This window comes from Corvus cornix, chromosome 10 (genome assembly GCF_000738735.6).
Source record: "Corvus cornix cornix isolate S_Up_H32 chromosome 10, ASM73873v5, whole genome shotgun sequence".
NCBI classification, from domain to species: domain Eukaryota; kingdom Metazoa; phylum Chordata; class Aves; order Passeriformes; family Corvidae; genus Corvus; species Corvus cornix.
This window is the reverse complement of record NC_046340.1, coordinates 6,244,206-6,265,305: the sequence shown is the minus strand read 5'-3', so window position 1 is coordinate 6,265,305 and position 21,100 is coordinate 6,244,206. Positions and strand designations below refer to the sequence as shown.

Sequence of the window (21,100 nt, the reverse complement as noted above, 5' to 3'; positions counted from 1 at the left end):
AGGTCAGCGATTTTGTAATCTAACTTAAGCCTCTGGGAACTTTTCTCTGCTCTTGTTCCACCCATATACAACAAATGTATCTTCATTAGTCTGTGCATACGTAGATGCTGAATCTAACATTTGTAAGCGCTGGCAGGAATGGAAAATACTTAGCAAGAGGAATTTTACTTCCCTCCTCTCTTTGGTTATTCTTAAACCATCAAACATCGCTCTTTCAATAAAAATAAGTAATGTGTTTATTTTTACCAGAGCTGGGTAAGAAATTTGCATTAAAGAAATTACTCTATTCATCTTTTTTAGATCAGGCACAAGTTGTGATTTTTGCATTTGTACTTACTCTTCAAAAAGATTTACTGATTATTTTTTATGAATGAATATGTTGGCAATTCATCCACAAAGAGTTTGTTATGTGTATTAATTTAAACAATTGATTCTAACAGATTTTAATGTCCAAATATCTTTGATGACTTCAAAAACCCGAAGGTAATTAGTCAAAATCTGAGCTGTTTCTTTTCAACAGGCAAGTTGCCATTTAGCAAGACAGTAGCAACTTTAGGGCTGTTTTTTTTCTGTATTATCTTGCTATTATAAATGGGAGCTCTGTTCTTCTGCAGAAGTCTGTATTATTCAGTGCTGCCACTAAAGTTACTGGGAAATATGTTAGAATTTGTAATGGGACTGGGGTTTTATCCACTGTTTCAGCCAACACGAGTCATCCAATTCCTTCACTAGTGTGCAAGGAGGAAGGGCAACAATGAAGCACCAACACAGAATGCTAATGTTAAAATATCAAGAGTAAACACTCAGGTAAAATATTTGGCAATATCACCCAGCTTTAATTTTCACATTTTAAGGGTTGATCTTTCATGTTCCCTGAAGTTCTTTGTTTGCCTGAGTCCCTGGATAAAGTGCATGGAAAGTCAGAGGATATCTTATGTCATCACTATTTGTGTTAATGGCTTAGGAACCCACAATCCAATCAGTTAAAATAAACAACCCAGTGTAATAGGAGCATAAATCAATGAAGACTTCATTACTGAAACCTTAATGTGTAATCCATCCACCTACAGAGGAAAGGGATACTGAGAGGCAGCAAGACAAAACCAGAGGACAGTCTGATTTAGGCAACCCTGATGTTTAAAAAGGTGTTGATAACAGTAAGTCTTCCTGGAGTCAGTAAATTTGATGGATGCTCTTCATTCCTGACAATCTGCCCCTGACTATTAAGTCCCTATGCTAAAAAATGCCAAGAAACTCTGGGGAAGAGAACTCCGAATGTTCTTTGTTTAGTCTAGGAGACTTGAGACAGCTCAAATGAACAGACATGAATAAGGAAGATTAACATAGGACTAAAACTATATATCTTACCCAAGAGTAATGGTGTTCAGAACTGCTCTGACCCTGCTGCAGACTTTCCTTGCTGTGTGGTCCCTTGAGCCAGTGGCACAAATCCGGACTCCTCCAAGGTGAGGGCAGCAATACTTGGTGAACCAAGAGTTACTGGATTTCATTGAAGCCACGTATTCTGTTTGTCTTGGCTCTGAAAGGAGCAGTAATCCCATCACATCGAGCCTTTTGATTTCAACATGGATCATAAAAGGGCTGAACTTTTACATTCAGTGCTGAGATCTCTGCTTGTTGAGTTAATAACGAATAGAAACAGCAGGCTCTCTCTCTGGGCATGGGCCAGCTCTGAGGTGGGGATGAGACAAGCACTTTGCCTGTTGGTTTTAGCTAAGAGTGAAAGCAAGGTGAGCCTTTAGAAAGCCATCAGTGCTCACAGACCTTCCTCCACCAAGTTCCCATTTCAGAAGTGATTCTCTGCTTGTTTGCTCCAGTCTCATCCTCACCTGACTCTTCTTCGTTTCTCCATTCCCCTTCCCTGACCACATCTTGTTCTTTTCTCTCATCCCCCTGCTGATACCTCTTGTTCCTGTTGCTCATTTATGCCATCATGAAATATATATTGAGCAGTCAAAGTTTGGTAGAACTGCTAATTGGCCAAAACCAGTATGATGAGAAACCTTGTTTTTCAGAGATTTGGAGTTTGTTTTTGTTAATAATTATGGCAAAAAAAGAAATCTAAAAATACATACAAGGCTTAGGATACAGAAACTAGGAAACATTGACACTAACGTAGTGATTCCATGCAGAAAATGGCACATATAGTTTGCCAGTACAGAAGGAGATTTGGTTGCAGGGAGCTGCCAAGCATCCTACAGGATTTTTGTGACAGGGGTGGAAATCTGTTTCTCCAGGCTGGCAGTCACCTTCTCTGACTGCAGACTGATCATTTTCCTGCTCTATCCTCATGTGTCACTCCATGCATACCCTCTTCAACTGTAACAAAGGAGGTGGTATGAACTGCAGCTCCCTAATTATCTACACAATCCTCAGCACCTTGTCAGTTTGTGCTGTGACTTTTTCAGGGACTCATTGGGAAAAAAGTGTCCATTTGCAATAATAGTCATTGTTACAGATATGAATTAGATTTTCCCTGACATTCTTTCTAGAGTTTCTTTTTTGCTAGGTGTTACTTCTCAACTCGCCTTAAATATTCAGTTGCATAATGTTAAATGTGTCAAAGAATGGTTGAATCAATTTGGCTGGTAAAATGATCACATATATCCAGAACAGATACCGGGTTAGTTTAAGTTACCAAGTAGGTTAAGTTTCTGAAGCAGTTCAACAGTCAGAAACATAGGAGCCATATATTTGTGAGATTTTACCTTATTGTCATAATTTAATTGAAAATAAAGTTATTCCATTATAGTTTACGTGATCCTGAAGTTCTTTGGGACCAAGGCTATTCAAATGCAAGTTTTGTATTATATTAGAAATTTGCATGGTGTTGCATCTGTTCAGAAATTAAGACACCCAGGACTTAACCCAAATCCCTCAGATTGCAATACACACTGGTGATTAATTCTTGAATCACAGCAGTGAAATCTGTTTGGAGGAGGATTAAAGAAGGGGTCTAGTGTATCACACAGATGGGTGGTAGATATCATGTGTTTCCTTCTTCTCAAGTGCATTATATCTTATTTCCTCTAGTGAAAAATTTAAAGTAACTGTAAAGCAGAATGTGTCATGTCAAAGTGTGGTGGTAACTTGGTCTTAAAATTAAATTATATTAGTTTTAAAATAAGCTTAGGAATTTTTCTTCTCCTCAAATTCAAGGCTTCCACGTGGTTGTAGCTGCAAAGACAGGACAATATTCTTGTAGATGGGATTTTATAATTTAAATATATTGTTCTTCAACTCCAGTAATAAGAGATACTGTCATGGAAAACCACCCCACATTTAGCATTTCTATGCGATACAGAATTTCCTCAACTTTGGAGTAGCCAGATCAAGTCAAAAAAGAGAGCTTTAGTTTAGAATTCAGATGTAAGTTCTACAGAAATGCTACTGTGTATTAAATACTGTGTACTATGATCTGTCAGAGGCTTTTAAAATGTGTTATCAATATGTTTCCACATATTCACTGTCCAGATGGCACAAAATGCTCAGTATCCAAACAAGGATCTCAATGCCTCTGCGCTGTGTGATGCACTGCAGCCCTGTGCAGCAGGAAGTGCCCTGTCCTGAGCTGATCCCTAATGTGCTGTGTTTCTGTTTCAGAGCTCCTGTGACAAGGATGTCATCCTGAACATTCTCAGCGTCCTCACTGACTTGCTGTCTCTGGGTAAGGAGGCAAAGATCTGGGGCAAAGGCTGTGGGCAAGGGCAGAAAAGGAGGTCCTCAAGTAAATCAGGGAATTCATATTTGCATTCAACCTTGGCCAGGTGTTTGCAAGGTGAAAAAAATATAAATTGTATCCATAGATAAGCAGTCCTTACTCCTGTGTTTGGAAAACTGAGCTTATTGGGAGTGTTAAAGAAAAAAAAGAAACTCAGAGAAAGTTTCAATTTTTTCTTTATAGTTTTGAAGATATCCATGGGTTGCAAAGCGTTTCATAATCCCTGGCAGTCAACCACTGGAAATGTTCACCAGTGCCATTGGAGAGAGGGCTGTGGGACAGGGAAAGGAACCTGACTTTTTGGAACCCAGGGACCCTCTAATGCGGAGGGTTCAGCCTCTCTCCAAAAGGCACTTCTACCTTGGGGCTGCAGGGAATGGATGTCGTTTTATGTGCTCAAAGCTGCATGAAAAAATAACTGTATTGGCAAAAGAACTGAAAAAAAATAAAAAAAATCCAGTTCCCTTTCCTTTCTACTCCACCACAAAAATCTCATCTGCTAAACAATTCCCAACCCAACTAAGCTGTCAGGCTGTGGGGGCTGCATTAGTGAGTGCTGGATCCTCGTGGGTCCCCCACTCCTGGAAGCCCCACCAGAGACATCACCTGTCCATCTGCGCCTCTCCTTTGGAGCCCTGCATCCCTGTGCCTCAGCTGGGTGGAAGAATGGCCTCCATGGAGAATAGGGGCTCCTACTCTCCTCTAGGAACTGACCGAGCAGCATCCCCCAACCACGGAGCCTGGATCAATGTTTGTTAACACAGCAAGGCTCCCAGGGTTAGAATGTGGTTTCTTCGGAGACCTACATTTATTTGAAAGCTGTCCCCAAGGCTTCCCTAGGATTCCTTTTCATTTGACAGAAGCCCAGTGCGGCTTTAGTTCTTTCCTTGTTTAATTTCCAGTATCTAAGAAAAGATCACTGAGCCTTTTGCTACTTTGAAACCCGTCAGTGTCTCTGCTCATTCCTCTCTGCCACATTTCATTGCACAGTGAAAAACTTTTGCAGCACATGGGTTTGGAGAGACTCAGTGTCATCAGAGCACATAGTTCCACCATGCAGCCACCAGCCACGTGTCTTGGGATCCATGGCCAGTTCTGCAAACGCTTGTGCGTTCATGGCACTCAAATATTGTCTGAAGGCCATCGAAGCTCCTTGTGCTCCGTGAGGGCTGAGGGTTTGTGACGGCTGTGGCTCAGGGAAGGGATGCTCTGAGCAGTCTCCTCTTTTCCCCAGGCACTGGACGGAGAATTCACTACGTGATCAGCAAAGGGGGCAGCGAGGCTTTGCTGCAGGCCCTGGCCACGGCTGCCCGGACAGAGCCACCTGACCACGGCACCCTCCTGCCCCTGCTGCGGCTGCTGGCCAGGGTGGGCCAACGAGGTACTGCTGAGTGCTGGGGGGCTTCTTGAGGGGGGCCATCACTAAGGATGACCTCATCGTGGCCTTCCAGTAGTTAAAGGGGACAGACTTTTTAGTAGGACCTGTTGCTACAGGACGAGTAAGGGTTTTAAACTGAAAGAGGAGGATAGATTCGGATAAGACATAAGGAAGAAATATTTTATGATGAGGGTGGTGAGGCACTGGCATGGGTTGCTCAGAGAGGTGGTGGATGCCTCATCCCTGGAAACATTCAAGGTCAGGTTGGACAGGGCTTTGAGCAACCTTGTCTAATGCAACTCATTGCAAGGGGTTTGGACTAGGTGGCCTTCAAAGGTCTTTTCCAATCCAAACTGTTCTATGATTCATCTATGGTGACTTAAAGTAAATCCCATGTTTTTCTGTTTCCAGCAAGATTAATACTGATTTAACTCATTGATATATTTGAATGCCTTTGTTATGAGGTTTTTGAGTTTCAAGGTTTGGTGGAAATATGTTTAGCAGCGCTGCTGCAACGACCTGGCCTTTGCAACAGTTTAATTCTTATTTGCTTTTCACAGATAGGAAGTTTGGGATGAAAGTGCAGAAGGCAGAAGCCACTGATATAATACTGAGCTTGACAAGAAGAAACCTGGGCCACCACCTGCACCTCACCCACTGTCTCTGGGTCCTGCGTGTTTGTGCTTCTAATGGTGAGTGCCAGGATTTTCCTTTTTTCCTCTGTGTGACAACCACCAGGGTCCTTTTTTAGTCATTTCAATGCAAAGAAACATTATTCCTGGTAGGGTTAGTGCCTGCATGCACCATTAATATACAGAAAAGCACAAAAGCCAGAACAACCTTAGAAAAAGGTGCTCCTCAAGGGGCCTATGCAGCCTTTACAGTGCATTTCATCCGCGAGCTATGGAAATAAAAGTGCTGTAGTGAAAAATATTCTTGGCAAAGATCTCCTATTCTGGAATATAGACAGTCAATTCTTTTGCTCTGAGACTTGGGTACCTTAAGTCTCTATACAGTTCCCATTACCATAACAGCCAAATGTCTCACTATTGTTGATTGTATTGATCCTCAGAGCAGCTCCATGAGGGTGGAGAAGCAGAGGGAGAGAGAAATCTTTTACTTATTCAAGGTCCCCCAGGAAGCAGATTTTAAATCCTGTTCTTTTGACTAGTATCCCCTCAGATGTGCACTCTCCCAGCTTTTCTTGCTTGGCAATGCCCTCACGTTAAATGATTCAAGCAACGGGATTTCCAGTATTCTCTCCTGGGATCATTACAGATACATACAGGCTTTCCCTGCTATAAAGCACTGAGCTCGTCAGCACAAATTTCCCTTTGCTCACTCTAACCCTTTCCTCTCCTTCCCTACATCCCTCACCCAGCAGAAAATTCTTGATGGCCATCCTATCTGCAGTCTGCTATGTGCACCCTGAGATTTAGCTCTCCTGGCACCCAGCCCTGCAGGTTCCTTCTGCCTGGACAGGAGCTGGTTTCATGCTTTGGGCTTTCTCAGGCAAGCAGCCAAGCTTCAACACTCAATCCCTCTCCCCGTGATAAGCAGTATTTGAAAGTTTGAGTGTGGCTGAAAATACAACCAAAGCCAGAAGATGAAGTGTGCCTTTATTTGGGTTTCACAGCTGTGCAGTGACCCTGTGCTGCCTCCCACCCAAAATGATGATCTGCCCACTTCCCTGCTCCCTGCTTCAGTGCACCTGCACTCCAGTACAGCTGCTGTTTCTGCAGAGGTTTCAGGGTGCACACTGCAGCCTGGCCTCCTTTCTGTTAATGTCAGACCCCAGAACCCCAGCTCTGCACCTTTGCTGGAGCATCTCTGTTACTCTCCAGGTATCTCCAGCACTCTCCATTAATAATATTGACTTTGTGGGTTCTGTGGCCCAGCTGGGAAGCTGCAGGGGAGGTTAGGTGAAGATCTGTGGGGGTGTGATACCAAACCAGGGGGTTACATGTTCCTAACCTTAAAAATTATGTTTCTGGAATGGAACTAAAGGGAAGTCGGAACCATATAAAACTCTTGAGAGTGCTTAGGTATGAACGCAATAAAGATGAGTCTCACCTCATGCCCCACTCTGGGTTGCTCCTTTCACTGCCACCAGGTGTTTGTGGCTGCCCACATCCTGCTCTGGAGCGGGATGAGTTCGAGCAGCCTTGTCCATCACCCTGTCTCTAATGAATTGCCAGCCAGTGCGAATGTAGCTGGCAGGCCTTGCAAGGCTTTCCATCACAGGACAGCTTGGCAGGGACATGGTAGGACAGCAGGAGATGATGGGCCCTCTGGCAGCTCTCTGATGACCACTGGGAGATATCTACAAAACAGCCAAAACCCAGCAGTAGGCAGACAGCCAGGGCTCCTTCTGGCTGCTGTTGATTACTGATCCTTTCACCTTGGTTGCTTCCATTCAAAATTTCAGGGCTGTATTTGTTCCTTCATTACACAGAAATATCCTGTCTCATAGTGGGGAGGTCTGGCTAAACTCCTAGGTTATGCATTAGGTATTGAAACTGATTGCAAAATCCATCTATAAAAGTTCCTAGTGTGCTAAAAAGTGAAGGATTAAAGGGAAAATTGGCCTAGATGAAATTAAACTGCATTCAGAAGCCCCCAAAACCCGCTTCCACTCTGCTGAATAATAGCACAGAAAGAAAACTCTGCCCTCTAAGCCCCTATGAAATGAACTGTCATTGAGTTGCATGTGGGTAATGTGGAATGAATTTGAGCTCTGTCATCTTTTCTGGGAGGAGACCCTATTTAATTGTGATTTGTTATCTGGAGAGTACAATGTCTACAGGAAAAGAGGCTTTGGGGAAATTGGGAAAGAGCTGCGGGACTGGTTTTGCACCTGATTTTGGCTCAAGTTGCGTCCACAGACAGCTTTGTGCTTCCCTTTCTGTGTTTGTAAGGGGACCTATGGAGTCCAGATGGGAGCCCAAAGAGCTCATAGCCCCAGGGGCAGCTACTCTTCCCCACATCTCTTCTAAGCAATGTTGCCAGCTGCCTATTTCAGAGCTGACTGCTTTTTCCTTTTATTGCTGTAGTTACCACAGGAACTATGCTTGGCATCAATGGAGCCATGGAGCTACTTTTCAAAGTCATCACTCCCTACAGCAAGAGACACATCAGGACGGTCAGGTAGGCAGTAGCCCCAAAGGAACTCATCTTTCCAGGACAGCAAGAAATAAAATTTTGGTTCCACTTGAAAAGGCAAAGAAATCAGAAGTGTATGCAGTTTCCACTCACTTTAAATCTGCAGGGTTTTTTAAGAGACAGAAATAGTTCCCCAAAGGACACGTTAATGCTGTGATTCATCATATGATTCATGCTGGTGGTCCTTTATTTGTAGTGTGCCCTAGACAGCGATGGCAGTTTGATTGCAAGGTACCGTCCTTCATTTCCCAGCCACAGCCGGGTTTTGAGAAGCATGTGCTGGCAGCAGACAAGACACTCCTGCCTCCCCCTCAGCAAGAATCTCCTGCCACCACCAGCCTGGGGGTAGGTAGAGTGGAATCGTGGAAGTGCTGTCTCATTCTCCATTTGCAGACAGTCATGACCTGGTCATATTTTTGAAGTACAACAGTTCTTACTAGTATTAATCTGCATCTGCTTTTAAACCCATCCCACATATTTCAAATAGTTCTTTTCTGAAGACAGCAAGTCCATTTTATCAGTTCATCTTAATGCTGAATGTTAGTCCCCAAGTTGTCTGCTCTGACCACTTCCTCAGATGTCTTTCAAGGCAAGCTTTATAAGAGCACAACATGTATCTGTGGCTTGCTCTTTAAAAGTAGGAGGAAGAATTTACTGCTGTGAGCTGTCCCCACACAGTCCTGTTTGCTCAAGCCACACAGGACCTGCCAGTTCTCCTGCTGAGACATGCAGTGCCACAGTGGGGCACAGTCCCTACTTGCTCAGGCATGTGTCAGCAGCATTCACCCAGTTCTGGCTTCTGCATGGACCTGCCATGGGTGAGGTCCATGGCTGGGGATTACTGAGGAAGCAGGTAGAGAACGAGGTGAGAAGGATGGACAGACTTGGCACCCTCAGTAAAGTCTGGCCACTGCTTGCTTAGCTGTGGTTGAAGTGGGCACCAGTCACCCTGGATGCATTACATAATGTCCATCCTGCTGTTACCATCAAAGACTGATACCAGTTCTCTCAATATCACCAGTTACACAATACACTGCATGGGAAGGAATTTGAATTAATTTCCACCAGCCACGAGTGCTGAAGCTGCACATCAACACACAGAACTGCTTGCTAAATGCAGCATTCTTCCAGTTCCTCTGCCTACACGTCTGGAGATACAAAAGTTTTCAGACAGTTTGCTTTGATAAATAAGGTACTGAGGGGGCCCAGCAGATGCACAACTTCCTGCAGCTGCCTTGTTGATGGAGCCAACTCACTTTTGCCTGTGCTTTTGGCTTTCTAGCACAGTGCCAAGTACCTGGGACTGCTTCACAGCTTCAGTTCTCTCTTAGACAAAGTACCTGAGATTCCTCTACATGGTGATACCAGGATGTTTCCTACACAGAGGTTTGGCTATTACCCAGCTCAAAGAATATTACCACTAAGATATTATTCCTAGGATATCTGAGCATCCCTCAACATTCTTCTCAGGCTTCATGTAATAACTTTAAGATTTAGTCAGCCTGGAGAACTGCTTTATGTATGACAGGGGTGCCCAGGATGAGTTAGACCCAGAACTGGGCTTGGCTTCTGACGCAAACAAAAGTGATTGGTGGGTCCAAGCCCATGCTTAACTAAGCAAATTTGACTCAATTCCCTGCTTTCCTTCCTATGGAAGTGTTGGCTGCGATTAGACCAGTGTTAGTTCTGCTTCTGTGATGCACCAAGATGTGTGTGTGGTAGGACTTGGACCTGTATCAGTTTTCTGTTAAGCAATGGGACTGGCTGCCTAAAGGCTTTTAAAATGAATTTTGTGCAAAAGTACTTTATTTTCCATTGACTGCTTCCCATGGGGGAAGTGGAAAACTTGGTATCTGTCACACCTTTCTAGCTTGGCTTCTTGCTGAAATACATTTGGAGATGCAGGGAGTGCTGCTGAGGGTTGCTGTAAACGTAGGCTGTAAAGTGCTCTAAAATACTCCCTTCTAAGGGAAACAACCTCCAGAGAAACACGCTGCTTTTGATTTCAATGATTCCACATTGTCAATATGCAATATATAGCTTTTACTTCCTTTTATCTGGTGTACAAGGATTGTTTTGAACTCTTCTGTGGACATTTTTTTCCATTTGGAACACAGACACAACCACCAGAAAAGAAAACTCAAAATTGCCTTCAGTAAAGCCCATTTTATTGCTAATAAGCCTTTTTATTTATTACTGAAAAGCTTGAATTTATTTTTCAATTAAAAAAAAGTGCCCTATGCATTAGTTTTTGTCTACCTGAGCTTTCTCACTGCTAATTCAGTTTCCTAGGTTTTTTTTTTTATTTCCTAAAAGATCTGTGCTTTTCTTAAAACATATTTTTCATGAGTGTGCAAACAGAGCATACAATCTTTGCTGGGACCCAGCTCACAGGAAAAGGTGATATGACTTCCACCTGCTCTTGGTGTGATGAACAAGAACCATAAATCAGCTCAGGCCTGGTGGTCACTCAGCTGGCCTGCCCTGGGCTCAGAGCTGTGCCATTTGTTTCATAACTAGGGGCAGCTGAGAAGGTCGGTGGCACAGTGGAGACAGCCTGTTTTACATCAGAAGAACCACACAAACCTGTTTTGTTTTAAAACACAATTGCAACCCATTAAAAGGCACTAAGGTCCTGTTAGTGGAGATTCTGCTTGTTTGCAGTTCGCTTGCAAGTGCTGTTTTTGTTGTGGAAAGTGGCTTCAGGAGATGCTATTGGCAAGAATTTAGGTCTTAAGACCAGAAGAACAGACTGTACAGTGGGTTTCAGATCTTCTCTCGCAGCATTAGCAAATGCCTGGAATAGCTACAGTCTGAAAGCTCTAAGCATCTCTGCAGTTCATCAGAAAATGGAGGTGGGTACATGTGGGGAAAATGTCCTTCCGTGACTTGAGTTGCTCTAGCTAAAAATTTGTGAGGTGACTGGGGTAGGGAGCTTATGGATGAGTTTTCTGAGCTGGGGAGAAAGGATAAAAAGAGGTCATGTTCTTTGCCTAGCTTAGGATGTGCTCTCAGCTGTCTGATACCGGTGCAGCTCTTCCCAAAGTGGCTGTGGCTATGCTGAAATTGGGAGTGTGATATTTTGGTGTGGTTCTTGGTCACAAAAACCTCTGCTTCTTTTTGGCTATCAATATGGAAGTTGTAGAGAGCACCAGCCTCTAACCTGCCTACAGAGGAAAACTCCAATATTGTCCCAGAAATCCTCTGATCCTCCCTTTGTGTTTGCTCTTGATACCTTCTCTCCACCTCATAACTATGTGCCACCGTGGTTTGCCTTTTTGCTGGGATGGAACAGCTGGCAACTGTGGGAGCTGAGATTACCCTGGCTCTCTGATCAGCTGCCAGGAATGCAGCATTGGAAATGCACCCCTTCTCTGGTGGGTACACCCGTGTTCCCCTGTCCCAGGCAGCACCAGGGCCAAGGTCACTTTAAGAATCTGCCCTGCAGAGTGCCCTGTGAGAGCTATTTATTTAGCCCGCTAAGATGTGGAAACAAGATACATAGTTCTATTTATTTTTCCCAGTGGCAAAAGCTCGGGGGTATTTAGAAATAGTCTCCCCATGTTCCAATTGACCTTTTCTGGGTAGATGCCAAGTACCTCTGATTCCCCTGAGACTGTGACTCATGGACTTTATTGGCTTTAGTTAGGCATTTGAGGTCTTCAGGTTGCTGGTGCCATGTCTATGGATCTCTCCAGATCTATCCATGTCTGAGGTAAAAGCTACATGGAGAAAACATGGAACTCTCTGAGGTGTAGAGAACTCTTGAGTCAACCACTGTGAAATCCAAGTGAGTCAGACACTCAAGGCTGTTTTGCTCACCTCTCATGATGCTGTGCTGCAGAGAAAGTTTTCTGATACCTTTTACAGGGACAACTTTAAATAAAGCCAGATGATGCTCTGTTTTTCTCAGTTCTGTTTATGTCAGTAGCTGGGATATCTGATAGGAGTGTGTGTGGGATGCTCAAATCTTCACTCCATCAACACCTTCTCCAATGTAGCATCTCTGATGCCTCACACAGTGCAATGGTCACTTCTCTTTTCACTTTTTATCGTTGTTATTCCCTGGATGTTCACAGCTTCTACTCCCTCCTGCTTTCCAGTGTCCCTTTCAACACTGTTGCTTGTTATCCCAACTCACTTGTTCTGAGAGGTATTTGGATGTGTTGTGGGATGTGGAATGTGGCAGTGGAAGATGTTCGCTCTCTAGTCAGCCGGGAGCTGGGTCTCTTCTGCATGACTCTCCAGGTTGCCAGGCACCAGGTACCTTCACCAGTGGCTTTGGGGGCTGTGAGTTGTCTGTGGCTTTGTGTTGTGCAGGCTCTTCTAGGACTCCTTATGTTGAAGATAGAGTATCAAAGAGGCTGAAAGTAAAACCCTCAGAATTTAGTCTCCTTTCTATATGAGGAAGACTTGTGCTTTAGAAGATGGCAAATGGTGGGGTGCCTCAGTTGTTCCCTCCGTTATGTTCTCCTTTTCTGCTGTTAAAAGCTTGGTGCACAGTTTTATTAAAGCAATTTGGACAGCCTTTTAAAATGTCTTTGTTTCTCAAAGCTCTATGAGTACATCTATTTATCATACTGGGTAGAGCTGGCTCATGGTAAGTGCTCACATAAACCTTGTATGAAAGATTACAACAAGAGAGAGTATTCATCAGAAATAAAAACTCTTTCTGTGGGTATTCAGAATACTTGGCTTTCTACATTGGGCTATTCCAGTAAAGTTTGACTACTTAATTAAAAGTGGAAAGTGAATAAAAAAAGGTCTGGGAATGGCGCCAAATTAATTCACTAGAAAATGTGTTATGCAGAAATTATCTGCCTTTGCTCATGCCCAGCATAACCCACTTCTGACATTTGATCACAATTCTTCTTGCGTTTGGTGCTTATTGTACAGTCCCAGTGCCTCAAATGCTTACTGATAATCTCCCTTTTCATTAAGGGGAGGAAATCCTCCCAGGTAACTATTTCACCTGAGGTGGATATCTGGATTCCTCACATATTAAAGGGAAAAAGAAGCAAGTTCTCTTCACCTGTGGTAAATGTTTGCCTCTAGAAACTTGAGGTGTCTTGAAAATATTTGTTTCTCTCTGTGTAGTGGAGGATGAGTCTGCAGTAGGCAATCTGGAAGTGGCATGATGGCCATTTAAGGCTGGGTCAGGTAGAAGGTTGCTGAAGGCGATTTGGAGAGTGGAGTCAGATCCATCTGGTGTAAGGGCTCAAAACCCAGGAGAAATGAGAATACCACTGGTGTCTCTGCTGATAAGTGCTCAGGGGTGATTTGAGGTGGGGAGGGATTAATGAGTCTGAAACACATGGGAATATTGATGACACAGGAATCACTTCATGGCCATGACAAGAGTATCACATACTTCTGTCATGGTGGGAGCTGAGGAGATTTTTACTGACTACAGAAAGCAAAGTGCAAGTGAAGAGAGAAATGCCAAGGTGATCAAGAGAGCACATCTAAAGCTAAAAGCCATATTTAATCAGATATTGTGTCAGATTGACCAAGGAGAATATGAAGACCCTGGAAATGCTGAAGATATGTTAAGAGGCTGTACATAGCTTCAAATCAGGCTTTGAATAGAGGGATAAATATCTATTACTCTGCTTTTTAATGAAACCTGTTTTGTTTGCATACAACTGAGATTCTGTTTTCTCATCTTGAAACTGGTGCTTTCAGTGCAAGGTTGAAGTGTTGAGCCCATAGTGTTGAAAAGTGACCAAGGTGCCACAACAACAAATGCTTGTACAAGTGCTCTCCTGTGACCTTAACACCGACAGGAGAAACCAGAAGAGCAGTGGGCTATGTCTGGTTTAGACAAAGAGAGAGGAGATGTATCCTGGGGATGACCTGAACACTGGACTTATGTCTTCTGCTAAGAGCGATGGACAGGCAGAAGGGATCCAACTGCAAATGTGCCCTAGACCCCAGTGCAGGCAGTTAGATTTTCCCTATCCTTAATCCTGGATAACACCTTGCTGGTAGACCACCATAAACATTTACTGCAGTTCCATCTCCTAGACTGGTCTAAGCTTCCAGCTTGTTCTTCTTGAACAGAAGAATATGTGGCATACGTGGCCACTGCCAGACAGTGTTCTGAGAAAGAGCAGAAACTCAAGGCACAGACATGGTAATGAGCTCTTCTTCCCTGATAGGGAACCTGTGATGGGTTCTTTTTGAAGAATACTCCATATACAGCTTTATGCCTTTGTTTATTTGGCAATGGTTCCTGATAGAAGATCAAAAGCAAATCATGCTTAATTCCTCTTGTTAGTCTGTGTTTTGTCATTAATCATGTTGAGCAGTCTGGGTATTTAATTGGAAAGTAGCACATGATTCTACTGGAATGTGGTCAGAATTAATCAATGCTTAGCATTTTGAGAATAAACAGACACGATTTGGTTCACTTTATCCATGTAAAAAATTCACAGGAAGGGACAAAATATTTCTGTTGAGCTATATCACAACTAAATGACTTGCTTCACATCTGGTCTTGATCTACATGGGATTTATCCTAGAGGTCCTGCTAAATAAAAGTGGTAAATATCATTCTGAAGAAGATGATGCCAGCAACAAAAGAAAGAGGGTTGTCTTGAAAGTTTTCCTTTCCTTAAAGTGTCTTTTTAACTTGACTGAAATCTCAGGCAGCATGAAGCAGGGATGGTTGCATCACTAAGATAAGTAAATAACCCCTACTGTGCAAATGAGCCATTGTGATAGAAGAAATGATCTTGGAGCCAGAGGTGTCCCAGTGTCGTGCAGTTCCTTCTCTTTCATTCTTTTTATGGTCTGTGTGGTTTCTCTCAAAGAATGACCTGTTCTAATATCAATAATAAGTTACAGAATCTCATTTCAGACTGATGGTATGGCAGTGCTGCTTTGCAGAAAAAATAGAGTTGCATTTCAGAATTACACTTTACTGCCATTGTACTGTTAATAGCAGTAGATGAGAGAAATTGAAAAATTAAGAGGTAGAGACAAGGGAAGAAGAGATGTTTTCAGGCGAGATTCGAAAAAGAGATGGGGAATTGATGAGGCAGAGAGGAATAGCATCTCCCAAGGTTGTTCCAGAGGTCTGGATGAACATGTGGCACACAGAAATCCTGGTGCCATCTCTTGGTGGCCTTTGGAATGGCAAGTTTCACCACAGATGCAGCTACCTCTGCTCCATTAAAAATTGGTGAATGAGCATTATATAGAGAGATTTTCACTTCTCAGCTTAATTTGTTATGGGAAGGCAGGAACTAATTTATAAGTGGAGCTGCTTATTGTGAGACTGTTATTTTGAAAGAAATATTTTAAAATTTTCTTTGGGGTCTACCTTATGTTTTACATCTATTTCAGGTCACAGTTTGAAAGAGAAACAATGCCTTCAGCTGAAGGTCTTTCTTTGCCTGCCCTTTGGTGAGCTAGAGTGCTATCTTTGGAAAGATGCTGCGAGGGCAAGTCCCTGCTGTTCTCAAGTTCTTGGCTTTTCACAGCCGGTGGCTCTGACAGATGCAGTTCGTGGCTGGCCTCACGTGATGGCTTTGGGTATGGCCATACTGCAGGCAGCTCTGGGTTTGTTGGGCTGGAGAGTCCTTCTTCCTGAGCTTTAATCTTCCTCCTTCTCCTAACAACTGTTCAGGCTTGCAGTGGGGCCTCCAGTGTGGGCTACCGAAGCTTCTTAGGACATATCATCCAGTCTGGGAGTATTATTCATGTTGCTGTATCTGTCTTGCTGTTGGCCTCTGTTCTAACTGGATTAAAACTAGCACTTGGGTGCCTCACTGCAATCCCACTGCCTCTTAGGACCTTTCTGAGGTGTATATCCCATGTAACCATGGAAACTACTGCCACTCCTCCAAATTTCATACATCAGTTGCATCTCGGAGTGTTTCCCAGAGTTAGATGAATTAGTAATGTTAATAGTTCTTTCTTGCAGCTGAATATGATATTCCCCCATAGGCGGTTAGGTGAAGACTAGTGGGAACTGGCTATTCTAAGCATTTTGTAAGTAGCAAAACAGAGTGGAATTGTGAAAATTTGAAAAAATGAGAATGGATAAGGATTACAAAATATTTCACGGTTCAGGAAGAAATGAAGGGTTGGGATGACTTCTGGAGGTTTGTGAGTTATCTGTGAGATGAGGAGTGTGCAGACTCCTACTGATCTGGAGGTGCAGGGAGGTTTTTCACCAGTGGTGTTGGGCTGTAAGAGTAACGAAGGCAAAAAGTCTAATGTTAGGAGATAAAATGTCTCGTGTCTGAAATGTTTATCTGAGACACTGTACAGTGTGTTACTGTGGGCAAGTCACCTGAGCTCAGACTTTTCATATGCTTAATACACTTAAACCCACACCTTTCTCATGCCTTACTAAGGGTAGTGAGGGTACACTCAGCTCTGTTTGAGGCATTCAGTGAGAACATAGAGGGGGGGCAATGAGAAAGGGGAGAGAAAAACAGTAGTGAATTTGTGACAGGTTTTATGCTGAGGCAGGATGCAGCTGAAGTGGACTGTGGAGTGAACATGGAGCTGGTGTGGTGAGGAGAGGGCTGAGCAACATGTTTATGTGACTTTGTAATCATGTCTGAGGTGGCTGTGAAGTGTCAAAACCTTTAGAAAACCTCAGCCAGGCAGCCCTAGAGGACAGGGACTGGAAGGAAGAGATTTCCAAACAAAGCCTATCTGAATGTGCGTGTAGAGATGATGAACGGGTGCCCACCCTGCCTGTTTGCCTACATTGGTTTTCCTGTGTCAAGGAGACAAAGAAAGAATTCCCCCTCGGAAATCACTGAGTTGGGTAATGACGTGAATCTCTGATAGAGGCCAGAGAGTGAGCAGATAAAGCTGAGGGCACTCACTTGTGTGTCAGCACATGTGAGAGCCCAGGAATCTCCTCTTCTTTGCCTTTCACTTGATTTATTGCCATTTCTCCTCCCACCCAGAAGCCTCTTGCCCTTATGAAGAGGGTAGAAAGCAGCTGTGATATCCTCCCCACAAAAGCTTTCAGTCCAAAGATAGACAAGGGAAATTTGGGAAAAACAATGAAAGTCTCAATGCAGGACACCTACAGAAACAATTTGCACAGTGCTGTCCCTACAAGGAAATCAACCCCAAGAATTTCCTGTGGTTGCTAAGGCTTTTTCCCAGCTCCACCAGTGCTGGCAATGCTGGCAGGTGCAGTGTGAGCCAGTCTCTAGGACTATCAGTGGTTTTAAAGCACAGCAGTGATTAGACCTGCCCTGGGCAGAGTTATGAGACACAGTGTCAAAGCCTTAGCAACAGCCTTTCTGCTGCAGGGTTCCCTGTCCTGATAGCACTGTTGGAGCCACACCAGGTGTAGCAGCAGAAGGGTAACTGGATTTAGAGATACAGAGGAGACACAAGAGACTCCTTTCCAGTGGGTGAGAGAAAGAGAGCTGCAAAGTCTTCAGTATTTCAGGCTCTTTTGAATAGTTATAAAAAAATTATTACAGAGAATAAAATAGATAAAGTAAATAATAGAGTATTTGCCAATGAAGAGGAAATGAATTTTTTAGGGAGAGAAGGTTTTGTAACAGCAGTGGCACAGACTCAGCACAGGGCTCTGGCTCACTAATGCTGGCAGGACTCTTCTCGATCTCTGTCTACAGGGCAACACTTGGAATTGCAGCAATGCCAGCAAAATCTGTAAATAAACCCAGAGCTGAGCTGCTCTGGGAGGTGTTTGGAGACAGGGCTTGGAATGTGGAGGGGAGAACCTGAAAACTTGAGGAAGTGGCTGGTGAGGAAGAACAGGGCTGCTGTTTCCCAACATGGATGGCTGCAGCTCTGGGGATGGGAATGGAAACTCCCCCTGAAGTGCAAACCTTGGAAAGGTCATGGCTCTGAGACAGCACAAGCCAGATTATTGCAGAATAGAAAAGAGAGACCATCCTGTAACTTCAGATCATCTATTCCATATGTTTCTTTCCTCCCCTGTGTTAAGGGGATAGAGTTTGGGCTTTGTGTGGACTATAGGGCATATGCTGCAATGGCACAACAGCTGCCACTGTCTAGTCAAGAGCTTAATTTCTCCTTGTTTTTCATTGTTGTTTAAAATTGCACTTTAAAATTTGTGGTCATTCCAGCTTTAACCACCTTCCAGATTTTACTGTGTAGAAAAAACAGGCATGTGGAAGAACCATCCCGATAATGCTCAGGATTTTTCCTATGCCTTTTAATTATTTATCCCTTTTACTTTATTATTATATTTACAGCTCAAATTCTACCAGCCTTGGCTTTGATATGGTCTGTTTTCAGACCCCAGAGTTTGGCTACATTATATCAGATGGAAGATTTCCAGTGGAAGAGCTGGGGGAAAAAAAGAAACCCAACCCCTAACTTTTATTATTTAGGCTTTGGTGAACTGCAGCTTCAAAAATCCCCTGCAGTTATGCCAGTGTGATATTGAAGCTTTCAAACAGCAAATATCAAGAGAATTTGACCCAGTATTTGGTGCATTTGACATTTACTGACTTTATCTTCCTTTTAAACACTCTAGCTAAATGTTGAGAAGAATAGGCACAGGCATTAAGATGTGACCAGATTATTGCTAAATAAGGAGTTCCAGATATGCAACTGAACAGATTCATTAGTCTGTGGGTGACTGGATGAGAGTCAGGGTTAGGCTAGAACAGCCAGATGCTGCCTTACCAGCAGCCTCCACAGGGCTGCTGTGACCTGTGTTGCAATGGAGGCTGGTGTGAACTGCCTGCTCTCAAATCCCCTTGCTTGTAGATGTGGGGGGGGAAGGTGAGTCTGTGCTCTGGCTGCCCCTGGCACGGCAGTCTTCCTGCTCCTCCTCTCAAAGCCTGAGTCAAAGTCTTTTCCTGCATGTTGAACCTCAGGCACCAGCTAGGCAAAGTGCTGTGGGGAAGGCAACATGGTGACCTAGCAGAGAAAACTGTTTCTCTGACTCTTGTGCGTTCTAGTGGAATGAATAAACAAACATTCTTTCTCAGGACCCTACCTATGCCATTCCCACTGCTGTTCCTTGAAATGCTGCATATCTCGGGTACTGTGCTTGCAGAGAGCCTCATCTCTGACCTGCAGGCTGCCTTCCCTGCAGTCAGATGTCCTACTTCTGTCCTGCAGAGCTGTGGAGATGACGACAGGACAAGGACAGGGTCACAGCAGGTGTTGGGGTTCTGCTCTTGGAGGTGGTGGCTCAGCCTGCTTGCAGGCACAGCTTCTGCAGAAGATGCATCCTCGTTTGCAGCATCTGTCCTGTTCTGTGCCAACCTGATCATCCTCAGATGACTCTGCTGCCTCCCCTATGGCAGCCTGGAGGTCTTATGTCCAGAAAGCTGCTGCAGGGCAGTGGGAAAGCTGTCTGCTTTCCACACCTTTGCTCCTTTTCCTGCAGATACACTGCACAATACAGCAGTATCCCCACCCCTCCCTCTCTATCCAGCAAGACAGAAACCACAGAGAGAGGTGAAGAGCAGGATGACTTTTTCTGCTAAACCCTTATTGAAAATCCCAGGCAAATTAATAAGCTTTTTCTCCCTGCTCTGCAATTGCAACATTTTCTTTTCCCCAAAACTTCATGCTTACCTGTGGCAAAACTAGTCAGTATTGTACATTTCCAGCACTATTCTACGTGTGTTTTGCAGCCCTGTGTTTTGACATACATGGTGGGTAAAATGGGCATTTTTTTTCTCACACAAAAGACACATTTGAAAAATTTCTTAAGACTAGCTACTGGCATTGACTGAAAGTACTTAGGTGGGACCTGATTTTTTGAATGAATGTCCACATTTTCAGTGATATTTAAATGTGTGAAGAAGAAAGGGAATGTAAGCATAAAAGAAAGCCTCTCAGCAGGTTAATGGATTAACATGTACAGTTAAAAGGTAGTTCTGACCTTAGTATTCAAAGGAGCTTTGAAAAATCCTGCTGAGTGCTACCTGCTTGTTTAGACATAAAAATGCCTTTTAAATTCAGGTCAAGATGCCTATTGTGAATCTGTAAGTGAATGTTACTTTGTGGTTCTCAAGCATGTTTATGCATTGTTCTCAATTTGAGACTGATTTAATGGTGCCAATTAAGCTCAGTATTGTGTGCACACGTGGCATACAAATGAGTGCCCCAGTATTTCCAAGCAAGTTCCTGTTTGGCAGCATCAGTTAGGACCAACAAATTGTAAAGTGCCCAATTCACACTAAATTTAGGGCTGGAGGGCTGTGTGTGGATGTACTTAGGGAACACAATCATTAGAAAGGTTGAGAAGTGGAAATAGCTAGAAAAGACGAAAATATTGGTGACCTATTCCAAGCATTTTCTTCTGCATATTTTGTAGAAATTCCACTTGCATATGAGCTTTTCAGGCAGGTCTTAACCTGTCCACCATCCTTTGGTATTTAGGTAAGGGTAATGGATAGACATAGCCTGACCTGTGTGCATAACAAGGGGAATGATACCTCCTTGGGAAGCACATGGGGATTGATAAATGCATTACATGCAAGAAGATTAATTTCATAGGTATCTTTTTGCACTTGCACCTGCTGCATGAAACAGCTTCTTGCTCTGACCTATCCAAAACCCCTCTGCAATCCAGACCTCTTCCCTAGAGATTTTAAACTTTGAGTTTCCTTTGGCTGAACTTTATGGATGTGCTTCATCTGAATAGGACCAGAGGGGAAGTGCAACATAAACTGATGGATCTACTTCTAGGGTCTTGTAATATGGAAACAGTACTATTAGATTTAAAAGAATGGAGTTTTTTATCTTGTGTTCGATATAAGTTATTCCTCCTTTATTCTGAAACATCTGACTTTTGTTTAAAGAAAAGGCTTCTATACAAGTCA

The 21,100-nt window shown here is 43.5% G+C and overlaps 1 protein-coding gene across 1 annotated transcript in view; it reads left to right on the top strand.

Annotated features, from left to right (window-relative positions):
- Positions 1–21,100, top strand: part of AGBL1 (AGBL carboxypeptidase 1) — a 272,002-nt gene that overhangs the window by 15,899 nt on the left and 235,003 nt on the right. The window contains exons 2-5 of the mRNA XM_039557990.1: positions 3,625–3,688; positions 4,977–5,123; positions 5,681–5,812; positions 8,174–8,267. Of these exons, the coding sequence (XP_039413924.1) occupies positions 3,625–3,688; positions 4,977–5,123; positions 5,681–5,812; positions 8,174–8,267 (437 nt within the window). The remainder of the gene's footprint in view (positions 1–3,624; positions 3,689–4,976; positions 5,124–5,680; positions 5,813–8,173; positions 8,268–21,100) is intronic.